The sequence below is a fragment of the Boleophthalmus pectinirostris genome, unplaced genomic scaffold, assembly GCF_026225935.1.
Source record: "Boleophthalmus pectinirostris isolate CB_2022bp ecotype Guang Dong unplaced genomic scaffold, ASM2622593v1 HiC_scaffold_935, whole genome shotgun sequence".
Lineage (NCBI taxonomy): Eukaryota > Metazoa > Chordata > Actinopteri > Gobiiformes > Gobiidae > Boleophthalmus > Boleophthalmus pectinirostris.
In genome coordinates this window covers 1,233-25,000 of record NW_026571552.1, presented here as the reverse complement: position 1 = coordinate 25,000, position 23,768 = coordinate 1,233, and the positions used below count along the sequence as shown (strand labels likewise).

Below are 23,768 nucleotides of genomic sequence, written 5' to 3'. Positions count from 1 at the left end.
GCATTTTGAGCTTTGGAAATGTGTGAATGAAACAAAACACAACTCCTGGTCTGTTTTTGAGGTGGTAACAACATTATATCAAGAGTAAGTTTTGCATAATAGAGGACCTTTAAAGTTGCATTAAAGCCACACTGTGTCACCTGCTTGTCTCTCTAGATGTTCTTGTTTTATTTGGGAAGCTCCACAATACAGCATTGAGCGTATCCATCTCCATGGAGACAAGCATGTGATGTTTCCAGCACAGGTTACAGGTGAGATCTGTTAGGATTTTTTTTTTTTTTGTTCTCTCCCCCTCCCCTTTTGTTGCAGGGCTTGAGTGTGGCAGGGGGCGTGGCTTCTTCCAGAGCAGATAAGACACACCTGCGATCAATCCCTTCATCAGCCTCTGTATTTAGCCCTGGTCTTCTCACCACCACTTTGCCAGATAATTCAGTCCTGTTCGGTAGCGTCTATCAGGCTCTTGGATATTTACCTGTTTTGCTTATTGTTTGTTTTGAACTTACCTGCTCCTGTTTTCGCCCAGGTGTCTCCGCCGGCCAGCTCCCTGCCTCCTCAGCCTGCCTCCCGTTTGTAAAATAAACTGTTAAAACTTGACTGAGTCCTGGCTCTGCTTTGGGGTCCCTCTTGCCAAACCATAACAGAGATCTGTGGAAAGGTGATCTCATGTCGTGTTTTCCAAGGCACATGTCAACATTAAAAACCCACATGACTGAATAAATGATGACAGTAGGGAAGCTGCCATACTGTGGAACATTAGACAAAAGAAAAAGAATAAGCTCCATGGAGACAAGCAAGTGGCAAAGTTACACAGTGCCCCTTTAAAGACACCTGTGGCTCAAGGTTATACATTTAAATCACAATAGATCTAAAATGACTTCATAAAAGAAACAAGTCCACTGACTTGTGTGTTAGAAAACTGGTGTCCAGTGGAGCTGACTTGGCCATAAACGTCCTGACAACAAAGCTCCGCATGCTGTGGGCCCCTCCTGTGGAGAACTGCACATCACACTGGAGCAGAGCATTTTTTTTTTTTTTACATTTGGACCAAAAGACGGAATCCAACATGTATCACTGATAAAGGAAATCAAACTGGAGGAGGTGCATACGTCACAGTGGACGAGTACTGAGCTGAAAACAGGGATAGACCAGAGCAGTGACTTCTGGAATACAGCAGAATAAAGATTACTCAAAGATGCACATATCACTCCAAAAACTTCAGAGGTCAGTGAGAAGGAAACTACTGTAACATGGTAAGACACTGTAAAAAGTACATTTGGCAGAATAGGTCTAAAGTAAATATGCTCAAATAAAAAGGTAAATAAAAATCACTTGAGAAATTGAGAATTGAATCGATTTATAAGTGAGTGCTGCAGAGACACAAAAAATACACACAGGATTCTCAAGTTTTAGGGTCATTTTGTTAAAGGAAGACTGAGCGTTCATACATTATGCTGGAAATGGCAAACAAAGGATTCTAATAAAGACATGTGGCTTTGATCTGAACAACAGTACAGAGATAACAGTGTCAGAGGATCAACAGCGCCCCCTAAGCCGAAAGCAGCACCAGGACTTCAGTGTTGTAGGATGTCAAAACTGCAAGCAGTACATTCATTTCAAGTATGAATATGCACCAAATACACAGGGCTACTGTACTGCTGATATTGTGTGTATTTACTCCAGACTGTTGTATCGTTAGATTACTAAAAACATGTTTGCACATTTAGAAAAAACAACATTGGTGAAGCTATAAGTGTCTTTTCTGTGCAGTAATCAACTTTTCAGAGGGACTGGTCTGCACTTGGCAAGTAAAACCCAACAGTGGAACATTACAGGCAAAGTAATAAATACTGACTGTATATCACAATCTCCATGGAGACATACAAGTGACAAACCACCTACCAGAAAAGTTACATAGTGCACTTTAAAAACAATGATTTCAAAACCAGATTGGGCCTGTACAACTGTTACTGTATCACTGTATCAGGATGTATCACACACGTGTAAGTGTGTGTGTGTGTGTGTGTGCAATGAAAGGCACATGTCATATACACGTCTCTTCTCTAGGGTTGGTGATAACACACACCTATCCTACTAATTAGGACTGTTGCCATAGCAATTAACAACTGGGAACAAAATATTATATCTTTTAAATAAGAAAAAGTCCTTAAAGTGTTGTCTATAACAGGATGCTAAACCCATGAGTACACTAGATCTTCAGCAGTAGTCTTTCACAAAGTCAAAAGCAGTGCAGTCCACTTCTCGTTTCTAACGGCAACAAGAAAGCTGGGACACAGGGACATTTCAATTCAACTACAAATGTCATAACCAGCGCTCGTGTACACTTCAACATTTTGTGCGTTTCAAATATATATGTATATATATAAAAAGCAGAGCTAAACATGACAGTCTCTTACATTTTATAAGGAACATAAAACGTGTTTTTTCTATAACAAACGGCATTGAGACTGTCCTATCTGCAGTCTGTCTTCACCAAAAGGTTGTGTTCACGTGACATGAGCACACTCTAGACTCCCTGTGGCTGAACCTGAGCTGAGGCAGGTCACAGCGCTCACGTGGAGTTTGCTGTGGACCTGTCAGATCACACATTTATTGTTTATGGTTTATATCTCTGTAATTCCTGGGCCTATCCACAAGAAAAAAAACTGGAATCTTCTGTTAGTATAAATACAAAAGTCAAATAATTTTTTCACAACAGTTTCAGAAAGTGGAGCCGATATTCAACCCGAAAAACGTGAGTGTTTCAGGTGAAAGGACTTATGACAAGTTTGTGGAGCTGATCCCAAACAGATGAGAAGGTTCAACATGAAGTTTGAAGATTTCTTTCAAACACACTGAATCTCCCAGAGAGTTGTATAGACAACTGCACAACATCTGAAACTTTGACATCATCAAATTCTGGAACGTGAACACAACCTTTTGCTTAGCTCTAGTCCAATCACATTACAGGGACTGCAGCAGGGGGCGGGGCATTGTTAGCATCCGCGAGCAATATGAGGTGTTAGAAAATGGCTCAGCAGACTGGACCAGCGGGATCAGTTATGCCAATATGAAGGTTTTTGTTTGGTTAAGAAGATCAATGATTGAAATCAACGGCAAACTGTGATATTTGAACAAAGACAGTTCAGCTCCATTTCCCAAGCTTGTTCCTGGGTGCAGAAGAAGCACGTCTGTAGTAGAGAGCAGGCAGGTGCTGGGCCCTGGGATGGGAGAGTCCAGTGGCCCTCACGGGGAGTGTTAGGAGAGCTTCTGTGAGGAGAAGAAGGCCTTGGTCTGCTCACAGGTGGGGTTGGTGCACAGGGGGCAGCGCAGAGTCAGCTGACGGGAGCATGGCTCCTTGGACTTCAGGTGGGACTGGACCAGGTCTGCCAGCGCCTGTCAGGACCAGAGAGCAAAAGGTTAAGCACAGGACCAAAGGGTTAAGAGCACAGGACCAAAGGGTTAAGTGCAAGACCAAAAGGTTAAGCACAAGACCAGAGAGTGTGACATACCTTCATAAACAGAGGGTTTCCGTTCAGAGACTCTGCTCTCCGGATGTTCTCCACACCACACTAAAACACAGACACACGCTAAGGTTCAGTTCTGATTCAATCCGGTGTAACATTCAACTATCAATCATTAGTTCATGGAATTGGGACTATTCCCACTATCAATTTAGTGGAACACTTGTATAATATCACATTGTACTTTTGAATTGTGTTGGTCCCCCTGATGAAGACCAGTAGGCTGACATGAGTACGGGCTCAGGTCAATTAAGACTGGACATAACTTGTCAAATCTGTTACCCTTTGTTTGAACTTGGAACTATGATGGGAAAGAACCCAGAACAAAACTATACCAGGACAGTTTCAATGTGGAAAACCAGTTGGTATAAATCCTAAGAGGACTCTGATCTAAATAGTCTCTGCCTAAAACCCAGGGCCTGCAGCTAATCATGAGTCTGTGCTAGTGCAGCCTCTGCAGCTCACTGAATGAATTCTGGACACAATTAAGAGACGTGTATGGAATTTAAAATCAAAATCTTATATAAATGTCCCTTAAAGATATCCACTAACATTAACAGAGTTTGAGAAACTCAAATCTGAGCTGCTAAGTCTGAAGTACAGGGTGCGGAGTACCTCCTCTCCCAGGACCTGGCTGTACTCAATGTCCAGCTCGTGCAGGGTCTCGATGTGGTCTGAGGTGAAGGCGATGGGGACCAGCAGAAGGTTCTTCTTACCCCGCTCACACAAACCTTTGATCACCTCGTCAGTCTGAGGGCCCAGCCACGCCATGGGGCCCACCTGGCACAACAGCACACAAATGCTACTGTTTTTGTTTGGGTAAAGTTTGTCATTTTAGTTCCTACTTGGACATGAACAGCAGATATGATGTACAATACATAGAGGTAATTCAGTGTGGAGAGACTCTGACTGTGTGTGTCTGTGTGTGTGTGTGTGAGATACTCACTCTGGACTGCCACACCAGTCTGTAGGGGTTGCAGTAGTCCAGTCTCTCCATGACCCTCTGAACTGTGGCTCCCACCTCCTGAGGGTACGGGTCCCCCCTGTTCACCACCTGCACACGGCACACACTAACTGTTAACAACCCACACACACGCATACACAACTAGAACAGTTTTAAACAGACCAATATGCACTGAAGCAGACAAACTACATCCTCATGAACTCCGCATGCATGTCTAGAGACGATAGATTTGAGAAGAGTGACAACAAGTGTCACATCAAAGCAGTTAACATGGCTGATCAGAGGGTCAGAGGCCCCTGTGTTACTCACAGAGAGGACTTATTGAAAAGTGTGCTTATTAACAGCAGAGAGTGTTCACTACCACAAGAGAGTGTTCACTACCACAAGAGAGTGTTCACTACCACAAGAGAGTGTTCACTACCACAAGAGAGTGTTCACTCACAACAGAGTGTTTACTCACAGCGAGAGGTAGTGAATGGGCAGAGAACAGAATGACCACATCGTCCCGTTTGTCCTGTGGGAACTTCTGCAGCTCGTTCTTCACATGTTCTGCAAAACACTGACAGCACACAACGTTGGCATCAGACAGAAGAGGAAACAAGACCATGGCCTGTCACTGATACAGGACAGACAGAGGGGTGTGGCACAAGGGAGTGGGGCTGTCTCACCTCCACCAGCAGAGGGTGTGTGGGCCACCGGTCAATGACGCTCCAGCGCATTTTGGGTCGCTCGCTTCTGTTGCTATAGTAACGGTAAATGGCGTTCAGACTGCTGCCTTTTGAAACACAACATGTTCAGTCAATTAATAAGAGAAGAGGAAATTATTATTTGAAAATATCATTTTTCAAATTATTATTATTTTAAATATAATGTCTCATTTGGTTTAATAAATGATTCAAGCCCATTTTTCCATGAAGGACTGAAAGTGACTCTTGCTCAACAACATAAAGAGCACATCTAAACACAGACCTTATAAAATGGTAACAACATTTTGCCATATTGAATTCCCCACGCATTAACATTATCTCCACCCATTACCAGAGTGGAGGCTCCTTTGACCTGTGGTGAATGTGTGACCTCTGACCTGTGGTGGAGCAGCTGTACTGGGGGTACTGGGTGAAGGCCACGGCCCTCTCCACTCCATCCTTCTCCATCTGCTCGATGGCCTCCTCCGTCAGAGGGTGGACGTAGCGGAACCCGATATAGAACTTGTGAGGAGCTGCACATGTCCACACAAACATCAAGAACTTTTTATTACTGACGTAAATACAGATGATAAACAATAATACTGAAACTAATGCATTCCATGGAAACAATAACACAATTATCTGAAATAAAAAAAATAGCAAGCCTGCTGAGTATGTATACTCAATGTATTTGAGCAATAAAAATTTGTATTCACATTTACTTTAATGCCATATTGTGTCTGTGTGCTACAGGGGGAGAGGGAGATGATGCCGGAGCAGTGCAGCTCACAACACAAAGCAAACAGAGAAAATAAACTCTATTTTGCACACGCTGTAATATAAATGCTGAGATGTTCACCACAAATCCACCATCTAACCTGCACCTTAAACCTTAAACCACGCAGAGCTTTGTACACAATGCCCTCCTCTGGACAAACAGCACTATGGCCCAGGAAGAGTCACTTCTGGGTGAGAAAAGTGGGCATCACAATGTATGAACCACTCTGCATCTGAGCTCTGAGCATCTGAAGTCTGTGAATGTGCTTGTAAAAAGCTACAGTCAAGATTTAAGAGTTATCAGAGGAGTTGTCAGAGGAGTGGTCAGAACACAGGGCCACTCCTTCACTCTGCTACTATCTCCTGCAGCACAGACAGACGGACGTTAAACAGGCAGGAGCTCTGCTCTAACACTACTCACTGTAGCAGAGAGAAGGAGCTGCTCTCTGTCCACAGGGACACAGGAAGCACACACAAAACACTTCTCAAAATGGATATGATTGCCGCAACACTTTAGAAAGTGTTTGCACAATGTACAGAGAGTAGTGTGGTCACAATACTATAATTATAAACTCTAGTTTGATACTAAGGAATGGACTTGATACCATGATGATAACAAAAACACTGTTATTTAGACAGTAGAATGGGATTTTCAGCATTAAATGGTAGTAGTTTCTTTTCTATTCTCAGGTTGTCAACTTTAGTACTAACAAATAAGGCTGCACTATTTTGTTATAATATCAAAAGTTTAGTAACATTTACTGGGTTATTTACTGAATCTGCAATAAGTCAATTTTTCCTGGACAAAGAGAGGTCTGGAGTTGTCTAATATCTGGGTAATCCCTCTGTGGTCCAGGTAGGTTCCTTAGTGGTTAATGTTTAGAGTTGAAGTACAATGGGACCCGTCAGAACCCAATGAGCTCAGTCCCACCCGAACAAATATTTAGAACTTGCATTTGGGTTTGGGTTGGACTTGGACACATGAGTGTGATAAGGCATTTGAAGTGTAAAATTAAAAACAGCTTAAGGCCGCCACAGACTACAGGATTTTTTGGTCTTAAACGATTTTTAAACATGCAACAAAAAAAAATAAAATTAAAAAGTTATTACTTGTGAAATGTGTGGCCAAAAATGGAAAGATACATGATTATTAAAGCCTAAAAGGTTGGTGATAAAGTCCAGAGGAAGTAGAATCACTATGGCTGATCAGCAGCTTCATCTCATCTTAATGCCTATTGAGGTCAGATCGGATTTGATCACTGCTCTGTCGGACGCGGCTTGGACAGAAAAAAATTGCCCCGATGCAGACTGTAATACTGGTCCATGTGTGTATACTAGTCTATGTGCTCATGTATTTTTTTCTGATGCAGCTCAAGATCATTCTAAAGACATTCAGGAAAGGTTCATTTGTGTCCCGTTAATGTGACTTCAATACCTGCTCAAATGAGTATCTTGTTTTGATACTTGTTTTAGTATTGCTTAGTATCCGATTTTCAATACTTTTGACAGCCCTAAAAGGGAGTGGTGAGGATACAAGTAAACTGATAGAGACATGAATCCTTCCAGCTCAGTGCTTGTTATCAGAGGTATACTACTTGCCTAGTTTGTTCAATAAAGTGCATGTTAGGAGTAGGACCGTGGCAGCCAAAGACCAGTGTGGTACCTGTCTCGGGGCTCATATGGTCCAGTAGTTTAATCATTCCCTCTCCCTGCATGGAGGTCCAGTGCTTGATGGGAGAGCCGCCTCCGATCTTACTGTACTGCTCCTGGATCTTCGGGGTGCGGCGCTTGGCGATGAAGGGGCCCAGTTTACTGCACACAGCATCCAGCACACGTTCAGTCACGGTGAACAGTACATACATAACACATTTAGTACTAACAAACAGGGCTACACTATTCTGTTACAATATCAAAACTTTAGTAACATATTTGGGGTTATTTACTGAATCAGTAAGTCCATTATTCCTGGACATAGAGAGGTCTGGAGTGGTCTTCAGGTCATTAGACCTGTGTTATCTTGTGGACACACGTGAGGCCACATTGCTTTGGTCAAATACACAACACAGTAGCCGTAGTTGGTGTAACAAAAAATCTGCTGTGTAGTACTGAGTATTGGTATTGGGAGAACACTATTATGAATTGCTTGAACAGGATTCCATAGTTGCTGTGGTCATGGTTGGCTGCTTTTTTTTTCTTTTTGGGTGGCTGCTCTTGTGGCCGACTGGCTGGTAGCTTTTAAACTTTAAATAAATCTTATATTTTTTAATTGACATTTTGGGACTTTGATCAACTAAAAATTGCAGCAGGAGAGAAGCTAAGGACTATTGGATTATGATTGATTGGAACAGTTTGTTTTTCCCTGCATGGAGCTATAGACTTTTTACAACAGTGCAACAGACTTTCTTCACCAAATATGGCAGAAGACATTCCAGAGGAAATGTTTCGAGGTCTCATCACAGAACAAAAGAAACGACTGCTCAATGTGCTTAAAATGCCCCTTAGGGACAAATAAAGTGGTAATGGTAGATTAAATCATGAACAAAGACATTGTAAAGCTAATGGTGCACGTGTGTTTTTAGAGATTTCTATTCAGCTCAGAAATGTGAAAAAAGTTTTGAAGTGACATACTTTTGCACTGGGAGCTTCATGAGGTCTGTGTCCATGAAGAGTCTGTGAAGGAAGTCATGGACGTCCTCTAGTTTCTCAGGACCTCCCATGTTCAGCATTAGGATCCCCGTCTTCGGCTTTCTGAAAACACAACATCACATCCATACTTCACATCACTACATGCACTGGTACCTGTTCTCCCGCTGTAGTACCTGTTCTAGTACTCTAGTACCTGTTCTAGTACTCTAGTACCTGTTCTAGTACTCTAGTACTCTAGTACCTGTTCTCCTGCGTGTCTGGAGCTGCCGTCTGGGCCAGAGCTGCAGCGGTGGAGCGTCTCCTCACACAGAGCTGCACACTGCTCCGGACACCTGCAGCACACACAGGAAATGTGGAGTTATCCTCAAGGGAAGTTTAAACTACATGAAGTGGGCGTCTCCTTATGCAGATCAACTCCCCCACAGACTGCTGATACAATTCCAGCCCGACAGATGAATACTGTACCTGGGCAAGACATTTCACCTTCCTCGGCCCCATTGTGTGCACTGACTTGTGTATGAATGTGTGATGTGTGTGTGAACGGGTGGTTTACAATTTCTCCTACAAACAAGAGGGTTGCCAATCTGCCTAAAGCTACGAGAACAAAATCAGATCTTTGATAATTAGGATATAGTGATAAGAATATTACTGCCGTATTTGAATATACTTTGACAGAGTATTGATTTGGTGTGAGAATCCAACCAAAACTGGGCCCTGTATAAATGATATTAAAGGTGAGCCTTCATGCCCCGGGTCCCTGACAGTACACCTCTGGAGCCTCTGGCCTGGAGAAACACTGGAGGTTTCTCAGATAAATAGAACATCGAGAGCATGGTTTGGGTTGTCAAAAGAATCAAAAATCAGATACTAATCCATACCAAAACTAGAATAATTCAGATCAGAAATGAACTTTTCCTGAATGTCTTTAGAACGATGTAGAGCTGTATGAGAAGAGCACATAGACTAGTATACACACATGGACCAACATAAACCTACTGCACCTCTGACAGATTACACACATATAACACACATGGGAATAGAAAAGTACAATGATTTAAAGGGGTTTCAATGTTGTGTCCTCATTAAAAACAGACCTGGAGTTGTGTTTTGTTTCACTGACACAAGTTTAACACAAACCCTGCAAATTTAGGCCAAGTTATTCTCTCAAACAGAAAACACTCTTTTACCACATAACATCACAAGGTGGAACAAAGGAAGCGCTTCACTGTGTTTTTAAACTTCATACACTTTCACCAGAATCATTTCATCAGACCTAGAATCGCCAATCTCTAACGGACTAAAGGCAAAAGGAAGGTAATATAGGACCTTTAATGTTGAAAATGTGTTTTGTTTTTTTATTCTCATAATGGTATCGGAATCAGTGCTGGATAAGGTCCTTAGTATCAAAATAAGAGTTAGAATTTTCTGAATTGAACACTATGTTGCTGTATAGTCATTCTGGAGCCCGGTTCATTAGGATTACAGTTGAAATAATGAATGTGTTTATTTGATTGCATGTTAATGAACAGACATGACACAACATGAATGTAAACACACCAGATAGTAGCCTAAAGCTCATTTCCATCTATTGTCTCACAGGCAGGGGTCACAGGGAGCCAAACAATAAAATGTTGCACACTCCACTCATTGCACAGTTCTCATTATTGCACAGTCCAGTCACTATACAGTTTCTGCTATTTTGCAGTCATCTTGGCCACACATTCAATATATGCAAATATGTGTCTAAAAAAGATCAATTAAAATAACAATGCCATTAGACATGAGACATGTTTGGTTTGACCATAACCAGTTTTTCATTTGAGCTTTAAAAGCTGTATGTAGGACACTCTCTGAGTGTTAGTGGAAGACTATTCCACAGATTCCTACCTTGGACAGATGATACATTCTGACCAAAGGTCTGTGGGGTATGACCAGGTCTCCACTGGTGGGGGCTCGCGTGGTCCTTTCTGAAATGCCTTTTTGTTTGATGTTCTCCTTTAATGGTGGTGGTGCGAGGGAGTGTAGGACATTAAATTTAGACAAGCCCTTGGATGACCATGTTGCCAATAGCCTATGCTTTTTCAGAACGTGACAGTGGTGGGTGGGGTTTTTATCAACTACATTTATAGAGGTTTTCAGTGGTTTTAAGTGTTGTGGGGCAGGCAAGAGACCAAGTGGTTAAATAATATGTGAGAAATAATCATGAAGTAGAAGTAAGTTTCAGCAGCATTCATGTTTAAGTTGTTCCTGATGTGATGAAAATTCTCATTATTAATTGTATTATCTGGGACACTTTTTTAATATGACTTTTGAAGGACAATAATGGATGTAGAATAACTCCAAGTTATTTAAATTCTGGGACCAGATGAAGTTCTACTCCATTAAAAAAAAAAAACTAACAAAAAAAAACATTTGACTGCTTCAATTTGATATGACGTTTTGAGAAGTACATACAGTTTGTTTGTTTGTTTTTTTTTAGTTAAAGTGTCTGACTGGAGGAAGTGATTTTAGAAAGACTCTTTGTCAGGAAAAGGAAGAAGAAAGAAGATTTCTGAGTGATGACAAAAGAAAGGTGGAGCTCCAGCCTCTGGAGGATTAGAACAAAGGATATTTGACAGCTCACCTGAGGGACAAACTTGAGGCTCATGTGGCATGTTTTCATTTTATTTATCTTTTGTTATACAGGGAGAGCCCAGTGAGAGTACCTATTTAGACAACACTAACAAAACTAACAAAACAAGAAGAATTTTACACCAACAAAGCCACATATTATAGGCACATTTACAATGATCATACAAGAATACAACATGAATACACCTGTACAGATTATGCTACATCACAAATAGTGTTGTCACAAAATGTCCAACTGGATTTCAATATTAGTCAGGAAGAATAAACCTGATACTCAGTGCTCAAAACCCAATACCTCATCTGATTGATGACAATGAACAATATTCTGTGATTTTCCACATTCAATTGTAGAACTTTCTTTTCTATTCCCATGTGTCCTTATATGTGTGTACTCGCTCAGAGGTCCAATAGGTTCCATGGGTGTATACTAATCTAGGTGCCGATACAGCTCCAGATCATTCTAAAGCTATTCAGGCAAGGTTCATGTCTGTCCTGTCAATAGGACTTTTTTTTTTGGTATTGATACCTGTTCAAATGAGCATCTAATTTCAATACTAGTTTTAGTATCAGTTAGTATCTGATTTTCAATACCTTTGACAACCTTAATCCCAAATGAAGCAGCATGTTTCTCTTATATGGGCCCATATTTAGTTCATTATTGTCAGATCATCCTGGCTACAAATTCACAACATAGTTTATTGTCTACTGTTCCCAAAACCGCCGCTAGGAGGCCACTGTTCACATTACGCAAGTTGACAACGTTGGAATTGTGTAACTCTGACCATTTCACGGACAGTAGAGTACACAACTCCCTTTGTGCGCGCACACGCTTCTGTCACGGTTTACTGTCCGCTTAGTGTCAGAGAAACGTGTTCTAAAACAGGACATGTACGGTCAGTAACCTACAGGAGGAGCATGCGTAAAAGCACCGACAGGGAGCCGCGATAAACCCGCACGAGCTTTTGTAACGTTACAGCAACGCGCTGTGCTTCTGCCATGGTTTGTGTTGTTGGCATCGATTACGTTATGAGCAGCAGAGAAAAGCAGAGTAATTGAAGCATAATGTTACAATAACTTTACAGCATGAGCGGAACTGTGCGTCTGTGCGCGTGCGCCGTCGCCAGTGTCAACAGCGTGTTTCCCCAATGTCCAACGAGACTCCAGGGACACGCGGGGTCGTTTGAGGTCACAAACAGGGCAAAACGCACAGAGACAGCCGAGGACCGGCTGCGACTGTGCACGAGTTCCAAACAGTTGGAACGTGGAAGATCGCTGGATGTCCTACTCACAGTAAAGCAGGCGGCCCGCGCTGCCCAGTCCCGCCATGGCTCCCCCCGCGGCCCCGCACAGCTCTCACTCGGCTCAGGGTCAGTTAAGCGGCGCTATGGAACACGGAGACAGTCCTTTCTCCTCACTGTCCACTCCGATGTGCCGCAGGATTCCTTCAGCCTCAGCAACTGCTCCTGACATGACATAAGCGGAACCGGGGCCAACCTCGAGCGCAACGTCCGGTTTGGTATTTCACAACAAAAGCACAACTAGACTTTATGATGCCTCCATGGCAAACACGTACTAGACATATACAACATATACATTTTTCAGACATAACACGCATAACCTTAAGTATAACAGTAGATGTCCTAATGAAAAAAACCAAAAACAAAACAAACGTATTATTACGACGCAAACTGGAGGCCCGTCGCCCTTTAATGAATCCCTGGCACAGTAGAAAGAGCGCGCGCTCCATCTAGAGGACAATGCGAGCATGGTTAGATGTTCCGTCTGAGTTGTACACAAACAATACAGTCCCAAATGGTGTTCAGACTTTGGTTTTCCATAAAACCTTTGGACACAGCACATTGTAGAGTAAAGTGTAGTGTGAAGTCTGGCTGTAGCACAACGGCCACATGAGAGTTCAGACTCAGAGCCAGCAACTACCGCCCTCTATTAGTCATTCAGGCGCAGCCTCACAGAGAAATACAAAGTTATATTTGAGAGCAATGCTAAGTACATATAAGTAGTAACCACTGGTAAAGCAGCAACACTGGAATGAGTAAAAAGCCGTAGATTTTAGAGTTTATTGAAACTTCGCAGAACATGATACATTTAGACTGAGCCAGTGCGGTACAATGCAGTATTCCTGTGGTACTGAGAGACCATAGAGGGACAGGACGGTGGAGGTGAGGAGCCTGGGGAGGGCCTGCAAATGTAGTTGATGGGGGGTACGGGGCCGACAGCAATGGATGAAGCACGGTGCAGAATCAGCGGTGTGTGTGTGTGTGTGTGTGTGTGTGTGTGTGTGTGTGTGTGTGTGTGTGTACAGTTGGTCAGTAGAGTGTACCATTATAGCTGGGAGCACTAGATGAAGTGTGGGTACAGGTAATGTATGAATGTGCGTGTGTGTATGCCAGTTGAACAGTAGGGGGCGCTCTAAGGCCGGCAGCGCTGGATGAAGCGCGGGTACAGGCACACGTCTCTGATGTGGTGTCTGTTCAGGAGCCAGGTGAGGAAGCGCTCCAGGCCCAGACCATAACCTCCATGAGGACATGTGCCGTACTTCCTCTGGAAACAGACAGGAGAACAACAGTCAATAGAAAAACATACAAACATGTTTGGGTTTGGTCTGGATTAAGTGCACCCCAGCTGTGACTACGCTTTGGTGAATTATTTTCAGTTTCTAAGATGTTAATGAAAATAATATATTAGTTATCCCTTTGGGGTCGTATCAGTATGTATATGCTTTGGGCACTGTGTGTATGCTACTAATCACATTGTAGGGACTGAAATGTATACACTTTCACTTCATAGGAACCTTTTGCTCTGTGGGAACCAAACATCTGGTCCCCATAATAGTAAATCCTTCAGTATTAGATCACATGGTTTAAAGTTTAGAGTTTGGTTCATTAAAGTTAAGGTTAGGATCAGTCTCCAGGAAATGAATGCAAGTCAGTGTAATGTCACAATAAAACATCACACATGCACCCTCTTAGAGTGCATATGTGCAGGTGTGCGGGCGTTACCTGATCTGTATACCAGTAGTAGGGTGTTGGGTCGATGCCCTCTCTCTTGTAGCCCTCCAGCAGCTCCTCGCTGTCCCAGATACGCATGGACCCTCCCACAATCTCCCCCACGTTTGGCATCAAAACGTCCACCTGAACAACACACACACACATACACAAGCATTAAACAGGAAGAGTGCTTTACAAATCATAACATTGGTGCTTAAGTGCTTATGCACACAAGTGGCTGTACTCATTTATTTCCATGGATTTGAGCAAATCTGTCTTGCCACCATACAGATGTATTGTATAAGAAGCTCTTGAGTTTAAGATAGGTCTGTATCTAACTATAGTGTTTTATTGTCTGAGAGTCAATAAGTGCACGTTAGCATGCTAGTTCTTACTGTGATGTAGAACTCTGCTATGACTGAGAGTTGTGAAAAGTGCTTATAAACTCATGAACGTGGTGAATACATAAGGTAAGTGAGGAAAAACTCTGGTCTCTGCAAACCATTAAAAATGAACAAACTCTGTTTTTTTTATGCTTTAAAGAGCATATAAATCAGGTACAGCACTTTTAACATTTTGCGCAAAAACAATGAGACGTGGCTCATGCGTGCGTGTGTGTTGACGTACAGATTCAGTGAGGCGGCGGTCGTCAGAGCAGCGTTGCATGTAGAAGGACTTGATCTCAGCAGGGAAGCGGCACAGCAGGATGGTCTCGTTGATGGTGTCAGTCATGAGCCTCTCTGGAGCCTCGGGGATATCCTGGAGATATGACAGGACACATGTGTAAGGCTGTGTTGGTCAGGAACCAAACGCAGATCATGGAAGTGGAAGGACACCGGGGAGAGGAACCAAAGGTTTTTTCCTCCTGTTGGTCGTTCAATTTGATTCACCTGACCCGCCCGTGTGTAATCACTACCCACCCACATACCCGCCCGTAAAATTCCAGAACATTAAAACCCGCCCAATTTCAGCAACTATTTGCAGGACTCTGCCTCACACTTCCCTGACACTGGATCTGATGTTGGGCTTAAATTACCCTTCAGGTACCAATAGAGTAATTTTGATAGATGTGGCTATTAAAAAGACTTTCTTTTGAATAGTTAATTGTTATGGGAACAGCACTAGATTTCCATCACTGTGAAAGCCATGGAAAGAGATGAAGGTGTGCCAAGATATCATTTTGTGAGCATAGTTCTGCATTAGTCAAAAGTGGGGCTCTTGGTACAAAGCCTGTAGAGCAGAGCAGGTGTAGGCCTCACCTCTCCAAACTCATAGTAGGAGCCGTCATCCTTCTTCACGTCATGTTCTCGCAGCCACTCGATGGCCTCGGTGTAGTTCATTCTTTTGAAGGGACGCTTGGGAGGTTTGAAGCCCTGATCATGACAACACACACCAGAGAAGGTCAAAACAGATCAGACACATGTTGTCACTCTCATATATATAGGGTCCTCAGGGTTAATGCAGCCTGTCCATATGATCATGAAGGGCTGATGTATGCGAAAAATAAAGAAAGAAATACTGAAGCAAACTGCAAATTCAGTCCCCTGAACATGCCTGGTTTTACCTTCAGTGAATCATTCAGGGACATTGACATTAGCACATTTTCACATAAAGTTGTATTTAATGATCTAAGGATCTAAGGAACACCTTAGATCATTAACAAGGGCTCTAAATGAACTTGCTGCATGCTGAAGCCCATCCCAGGTGACATTTAATGTTAGGAAATCATTATTTGATATAAAGTATTAAACCAGAGTGCCGTTGGACATATGATGGACACACTGGACTTACAGGGTTGATGTCATAGAGCAGCTGTCCTGCAGGAGACTGGAGCACTCTGTCCACCACGTCACACACCAGGTCCTCCAGCCGCTGCAGCAGGTCCTCAAATGTGATGAAGGGACACTCAGCTTCGATGTGGGTGTACCTGAAAGCACCACAAGAGTCACAAGACTCACTGACGTGTACCTGAATGCATCATCATAAAGTATTCCCCATTTGGAGTGGACATGTGTGTGTGTGGGAGCTCCAGGATACTCACTCAGACAGGTGCCGGCGGGTGCGGGACTGCTCGGCACGGTATGACTGAGCGATACAGAAAGTGTCTCCCAGAGCGGGGATACACGTCTCCAGGTAGAGCTGAGAGGACTGTGTCAGGTAGGCCTGTTCCCCAAAGTAATTCAGATCGAAGAGGGTGGAGCCCCCCTCCACCTGCGTCTGCACCAGGGTGGGAGGGGTGATCTGCAGGAGAAGAGGGGAGAGGGGGGTGAGGGCAGGAGAACACGACTGCACTACTCTGAGGTAGCTTCCCATTTCAGTTCACCGGCTTCCTTAAAGTCCTCAAAGATTCCACCCACAGAGGACAAAGGAGAGGTGGGCCTTTCTTTTGGAGTGGTTAAGTCTGTAATCTGACTTGTTTGGGTCAGACAATGCAGAAAGAGGGACTCTGTCTTATTTAGTCCATGGGCCAGAGCCAAACATTTGACATATCAGTATCTTTCAAGGTGACGAGGGCTTTCACTTACTTTCTAAAAGTTCCATATCATCATTTAAATTGTGACTGTCTCTGGACTATGTCTGTGAGTGAGTGAGTACTGTCCTCATACTATCTGTGTGTGTGTTTGTGTACTGACCTTGGAGAGTGTGTGTAGGCAAGTGTGTGTGCGTGTGCAGGCATGTGTGTGCAGGCATGTGTGTGTGCTGACCTCGTAGTAGCCGCGGTTGAATAAGTGATCCCTGAAGCACTGTGTGACAGTGGACCTGACCCTGAGGATCTTGGAGACGTTCTCTCCGCGGATCAGCATGTGCCTGTTGTTGAGCTGCACGTCCACGTCGGACTCTTCGTTGAGAAGGTTATCAGCGCCTCCTGCAGGAGCCAGGCCGATCAGCTCCCAGAAGTCACAGTGCAGCTCGTGGCCTCCAGGGGCCTGGGGAAACACACACACAAAGTCTTCAGTCTTTTAACTATGCACTGTTAAGCATGCCAGTAACTCACTCCTGAAGCCTTACGCAAATGAACCAACAGTGACAATGAACCAACAATAACAATGTGTATTGTGTATCATGGGTATTGTTATTGTGATGTCATGTCAATTGTGTATGTAACAATGACTCCAGGAAGAGTAGCTAATGGAGGTCCAATATATGAATACGAATACAAGCCTAAAGTCCAAAAGGAATTCATTGTAGGGTTGTCAAAAAAAACCCCAAAAACCTAAAATGTGATTCTAACTGATATTAATACTAGTATTGAAACTGGATACACATACGTAGACTAGTATACCCCCCCCACATCAATAAATGTCCTGAAATCTATTTTGTTACACTAAATGTCCAATAACCATCTCAAATGCCAAGCTCCGTGGGCTAAATCCAGAATTTAAACCTTATTTCCACAGGGCCAGGACGGAGCAGACCCTGAGTGTTTCCACTGCATAAAGCCTTCAGTACCGACCCCTTTTAGGGGTCTAAAGTGTGTTAGTCTCCCACAGTGTCCTCTCATCAGAGCGTTTCCATAGTGCAATGTGTGTGTGTGTGTGTGTATGCACGCACGTGTGCATATTTGTGTGCATATATGTGCATGTGGTGATGGTGAGGCTGTACCTGTTTGCCCTCGGGGACTGGTGTGACGATGCCGTACAGAGCCACCGTGCTCTCTGTGGACAGCACCAGGCCGTTGTAGCACTGACACTGCAACACAACACCTCAGGTTACAACACACGGCAATCACCACAGGAACCTTCACATACACATGCCCTCTTTCAAATGCCTGCTCATAGACAGGACCAAAAATATGCAACCAGGGAATATCCAAATGTGGTCTTTTTTTGGACTATGTAAAATAACATTTGCCAGTGACCCTCAGCCAGACATTTCCTGTCGTGTTTTAGCACCTGTATGTTCCTTGCTGGAGGATTTTTATTCTTGACATTCACAAAATAGAAAAAAGGAAATAAACATTACTCAAATCAACTGTATGTAACTAGGGCTGCAACTAACCTTTATTTTGGTAATTGTGAGTTTGCCCCAGGGCAGCTGTGACTACAGTAGTAACTCACCACCTCATGTGAATGAAGAATGGCTACACTGTAGTGCTTTGAGAGGCTTTGTTGAGACTTTGTGTAAGACTTTTTTTTTCTATTATTATTTCTATTATTGGCAACAGCCAAACAAACAGAGCACCAAGACACTCTGTGGCTGGCTTAAAACGCCATTATAATGTCCATATACATTTTTGCAGTGAAAGTGACATTTTGCAAACTTTTAAAGCTGTGGAAAATATTTGACCAGAGCTAAACCAGCTCAAAAACAGGACTATTCTAGGTCTAAAATGAGACCACACACATTATAGAGCAATTCTAAAGCAGGACTAACCTGCTAACAAACAAATCTCTAAACTCAAGTAATATTTGAACTTCAGAGGAAACTAAACTCATCCACACTTTAAAAAGATCATTCTATTGTATAAAGAGGGCCTCTGTCCAACATATGGCCCATGTTCACATGGGGCATATGTTGGACACAGAGGCCCCACAGGACGTACCAGTTTGTCTGAGAGGACACACTGCAGGAAGCCTGTGCCGTCACGCAGCACCAGGAACATCAGGTTCTTCCCTAGAACACACACACACACACTCAGATAAGCCTGTCCCCATAATCACTATATCAATTTAACATATCTTATCAAAGCTGGAATAATATATTTTAGGGCTCAATATTGATCGTGTGTACACCTTCTTTGCAAAAGTGGGGAGATCTATGCCATGTGTATGGAATAATGTAAGATTTGAGCTGTAGAGGGGAGAAGGAATAGTGGAATTTTATTGGTTCAAGATGCTGTTGTGTGTGTGTGTGTGTGTGTGTGTGTGTGTGCGCGTGCGATTCTCACCTTGTCTCCGGAGTCGATGGACCCACCCAAACACCTTCACCCTGGTGCCGCGCCTCTCCTCCAGCTGATGGATCTTCACCTGCACAGAGCACATGAAAGGAAACCCAATATGGAAAAACTACTTTCAGAGCTTTGATGATGTTATAATCATTTGCCTGTGTCATTTAAATTGCATTTGGAGTGATTCAAGAGTAATCTTTATACTCTTGTTTTCAAGACGCCATTGCCATTGCTCCCAGAAAAATTGTGAAATCAAAGAACAGTTTTAATGTTTATTTCACCATTTAAAACCTGAGACATGGTTTAAAAGATGCCGGATTACATTTGGTCCAAACCAATATCCAGTCCAGTCAGAATGAGTCACAATGAGCTCAGACCTCAAGTCTGACAGATCCTCCAACTACAAGTCCACAAGCAGTTTGTGATAAACCTGAAAGGGCTCTGTGTGATATGCCGTGTGCGCAGTATATAGCAGCTCTGTTGTGATTGTACTACCTCTTTAAACGAGAAGGGGCACATGTTACAGCCATTACCTTTAACACACGGAAGAAGATGTACATAGGCCCACACTGTACCACAAAAGATTACCCCAACAACTGCAGTTTGACAGCTCACATTAACACCTCTACAAACATGAAATACTGCAAACTGAATGCATGGGGTTGCAGTAGTTCAGATTTCAGCCTTTACTCAAAATAGCATGTCTAGATGTGATTATGACATGCATTGTGAACTGAACTTAACAAAAAATGTAAATAAGTAAAAACACAATACTAGTTAGATCAAGGGTGTCCAAACTCAGGATATTGGCTTTATAAAAAGGCACATTTAAAACAAGAAAAGTGGTCTGCAGGCTACATTAGGTCCCCGGGCCATAGATTGGACATGAGGTAAGACAGTAGCATGTTGCTGTTGTGTTACCGTTTGAGGCTCGGGCAGACTGGGGTCATTCTCAATCAAGATCTTTTTGGCCTCCTCTAGGTTCTTCTCTCTTCTCTCGTTGTCCTCTGCCTAGAACATGCACACACACACACAGCAGGTCAGACCCAGAACCAGAGTAAGTTAGGACCAGACCAGGAGCTCTTACTGGACTTTTGTATTAGAGAGGACTCACCTCTTTGTTGTCTTTGGCGTCGCTTTTGGCCTGCTCACGGTTAAAAGCCTTCTTTGCATTTTTCATCTGGGTTTTAGAAATCACTGCCCATCGCTGCAGACAGAAGAGTCAGGCTGATTTGCATATGGTATGCACTATTTATATAATAATAATAATAATAATAATAATAATAATAATAATAATAATAATAATAATAATAATAATTTATTATTATTATTATTATTATTATTATTATTATTATTATTATTATTATTATTATTGTCACTGGTATCAGATACTGATACCAGGACAGGCTACAGCTGTGTGTCTCTAACACAGGTTTGGGAGGTCATTTTGGTATCATAACACAGTATAATGTGATGAAGTACACATGAGAGAAGGGTAAAGAGAGGACACTGACCTCTCCCTCCTTCTGGGACTCCACATAGATAGTGGGAAAGGGCTCCTTCCCAGCAAAGAGCAGGGCCTGAGGAGACAAAGATTGGTCAGGCTGGACACTGCAGAGGTGTGTGTGTGTGTGTTATGTGTTGTCACTGGGCACAGTGGACACAGTGGACAGTGCAGGTGTGTGTGATTAGACTGGTCAGTGCAGAGGCGTGTGAGGGCGACTCACCTTCAGAGGGGTCTTAAAAGGCTTCTGCTCCGTGCCCTCTCCATCCTGGTCACTGCCGCATTTGTCAGACACGTAGAGCTCACCTGGATAGGGACAGGACAGAGATGACAGAGACAGGGTAGGGGTAGGGACAGGGACAGGGACAGGGACAGGGACAGGACACAGACACAGATGACGGAGTGTTTAGTCATCACCCACCACACCCTCATTAACTTTCACCCCATAATATTACAGTTGTGCTCTCCCTGGCATCAGGCTCACTGCTGAGAACACTGTCATGGACCCCGCGGAGCACTCCACAACACAGGAGGACCAGTGACACACCGCACTCACATTAGTACTCACACTCACCAAGAGCACTCAGCTCACTTTTGGCTAGTCCCCATTTCACCTTCACCAGGCACTGAAGAGAGTTTTCATAGGGTCTAGAAAACCTGGCGAGCTGTAGTTCTTATGCACACATATTTGGAGAGATGATGCCATGTTCATGTAAAAGCTATTCCTTGTAGAGCATAACATAAAAATATCAATAAATCGATATCAAATGCAGATGATATTCAATAACATCTTGACTCGTGTTTGTGAAAGGGACAATTACAAGCTATAAGGAATTGTGCTGATACAATATCTGATATGAGTTTGAACACAATCTTATAAAACATAACACATATTGAAGAAAAGGAAACCTTCTCGCAGTAGACTTCAAACTGATGCAACTTCCTGAAAGTGAGATCACTATATGTAACCAACACTGGAAGAATTTCATGAAAATTCTGACAAAGTCAAAGAATTACAGAAATACAGAGCTTTTATTAGTAAAGCCTGTCAGGTCCCTGTGCTGTGGTCCTCGGTGGAGCACACAGGCTCCTCACGACTTTAAACACACATGTAGCTGCGAGTCATGGAGTAAGAGCAATCACTCTGCTGATGGTTCATCCACACACGACACAAGCACAGGTCCTGCAGCAGATGTACGGTGCTTGGCACGGCCTGGTTTGGCTCGGCTCACCTCACATTTAAAGTTATTCCAATAACTCTCAGTTTCCAGCTAAACCAGTTTGAACACGATACACCATGTCAAGTTATAGGGAGGGTGGATATTTCCACTTTCGCTTTCGGTTCATTCTTTCGGTTCAACTCGTCCTTCAGAGGAGAAAATGTCCAGGACAATATGCACTGAATCTGCGTCACATCACTATGGCTCTGTTTTTTATGGGCTGGTTCATTTCAGAAGGTTCGGGGCATGTGGCGTAGAACTGATCATCTGCTAAGATTGACATGAAAACAACTGGAGTTTGAAGAGGAGTTAGAGGCGTACACCGCATGGCTCACGCTCAGTCCTATGGAAACTATCCCATCTCCTCAACTGTCATCGCTACAAACCGCATCGCATCACAAAGAAGCCGTCAGAAAGTCCCTTGCTAGTCAGTAGTAAGAGTACTTCAGTGATCACCTGATGTTCTTACAGATACATTAGACAGTACAGACGCTAGAGCAGATCCAGGACTCGAACTGACGCAACATTGGCACACATGTTGTGGGGCGAGAGCCGCTAACTCACAGTACGGTTGTTTTTCTCTTACCCACTGAGACTTTTTCCACACCTTTGGCTACGTCGTCCGCCATGACACTGCAGGGTAATAAAGCACCTTTCAGCAGAGACAAACCGGCGCACAAGCGACAGAAAAGGCACAAACTCCCGGAGTGCGGCTGAATGAAGCTGTCACAAGAGCGGTGCGTCCGGTGCGCTACGTCTGTGCGTGTGTACGTCACAGTGCGTCAGTGGGGGCGGCCTTCTTCGACTGTGTGTTGTGGTGAAAGAGACCCAATGGCGCCCTCTCCTGCTCCAAACAGTCTCCTTCAACAACCAAGTGGTTCAACAATAATATGTGAGAAATAATCATGGAGTAGAAGTAAGTTTCAGCAGCATTTATGTTTATGTTGTTCCTGATGTGATGAAAATTCTCATTATTAATTGTATTATCTGGGACACTTTTTTAATATGACTTTTGAAGGACAATAATGGATGTAGAATAACTGCAAAGTATTTAAATCCTGGAACCAGATGAAGTTCTACTCCATTAAACAAACAAACAAACAAACAAAAAAAAAACATTTCACGGCTTCAATTTGATATGACGTTTGGTATGACGTACGTCACAATGCGTCAGTGGGGGCGGCCTTCTTCGACTGTGTGTTGTAGTGAAAGAGACCCAATGGCGCCCTCTACTGCTCCAAACAGTCTCCTTCACGCGCCTGGTGCGTGGACGCGCATGTCCTGAGCGCTCCTCCTGCAGAGCCTTACCCCTCACTGAGCGCTCTTCTGGTGAGGGTTCTGAGGTGGAGACGGTGGTGATGAGTCTGACACTTGATGAATCTCTCTGAAAGTAAAAGAGTGACCAGAAACTCACGTGAAAAGGAGAGAGAGAGAGAGAGAGAGAGAGAGAGAGAGAGAGACATTTACTCTGTGCACTGTGCGTCTCAGTCCCTTTGTGTCTCAGTCAAAGGTCTCAGGTGAGTTTAACAGGAGGACTGGCCAGGTAGGGTCAGCAGATCTGTGACAGGGCACTTTGAGGAGTGGAAGAGTCTCGTTCTCACTCTGCTCTAGTGTTTCAGTTGGTGATACAGAGATATTTGATGAGGTAACCCAAAAGAGACAATTGAGGGCCAATAGGTTCTGTTCACACTTACATCACAAACCAGGAAGATGTTTGGAAACATGTGATGACAACTTCCGTTGGGCTTTGTTCATGGTAGTAAATCTTACAAAATCTTGGAGAAATGAGAAACTGTCCCAGTTTTCTTCATCTCCATGTAATTGTAGCGTTCTATTATGTTCGGCTCATCAACAATTCCAACCATAACTCAGCATTTTCATAATTTCCCCACTGACACACAACCCGAGTGCACTGGGTACATG

The 23,768-nt window shown here is 43.4% G+C and overlaps 2 protein-coding genes across 3 annotated transcripts; both read right to left on the bottom strand.

The window, feature by feature from the left end:
• Positions 1-1,337: 1,337 nt before the first annotated feature.
• Positions 1,338-13,139, bottom strand: fech (ferrochelatase). Its single transcript, XM_020924503.2, has 11 exons — positions 12,515-13,139; positions 8,836-8,926; positions 8,577-8,696; positions 7,612-7,760; positions 5,570-5,704; positions 5,154-5,260; positions 4,946-5,044; positions 4,468-4,575; positions 4,137-4,301; positions 3,510-3,569; positions 1,338-3,393 (listed from the first exon to the last, which is right to left on the bottom strand). Exons 1-11 carry the CDS (start codon positions 12,549-12,551, stop codon positions 3,256-3,258), a joined length of 1,209 nt encoding a protein of 402 aa, XP_020780162.1. The 5' UTR covers positions 12,552-13,139; the 3' UTR covers positions 1,338-3,255.
• Positions 13,140-13,289: 150 nt separating this feature from the next.
• Positions 13,290-22,617, bottom strand: nars1 (asparaginyl-tRNA synthetase 1). 2 transcript variants are annotated; one of them, XM_020924505.2, is made up of 15 exons: positions 22,432-22,617; positions 20,849-20,931; positions 20,636-20,701; positions 20,236-20,328; positions 20,043-20,132; positions 19,122-19,200; positions 18,777-18,847; positions 17,837-17,923; positions 16,939-17,160; positions 16,275-16,474; positions 16,025-16,160; positions 15,493-15,606; positions 14,861-14,992; positions 14,246-14,377; positions 13,290-13,787 (listed from the first exon to the last, which is right to left on the bottom strand). In XM_020924505.2, the coding sequence occupies exons 1-15, from the start codon at positions 22,472-22,474 to the stop codon at positions 13,656-13,658; spliced, it is 1,680 nt and encodes a 559-aa protein (XP_020780164.1). In that variant the 5' UTR covers positions 22,475-22,617; the 3' UTR covers positions 13,290-13,655. The 2 variants fall into 2 exon arrangements, with proteins under 2 accessions (XP_020780164.1, XP_020780165.1); XM_020924506.2 differs by having other exon boundaries at positions 22,453-22,609.
• Between the last annotated feature and the right edge of the window lie 1,151 nt (positions 22,618-23,768).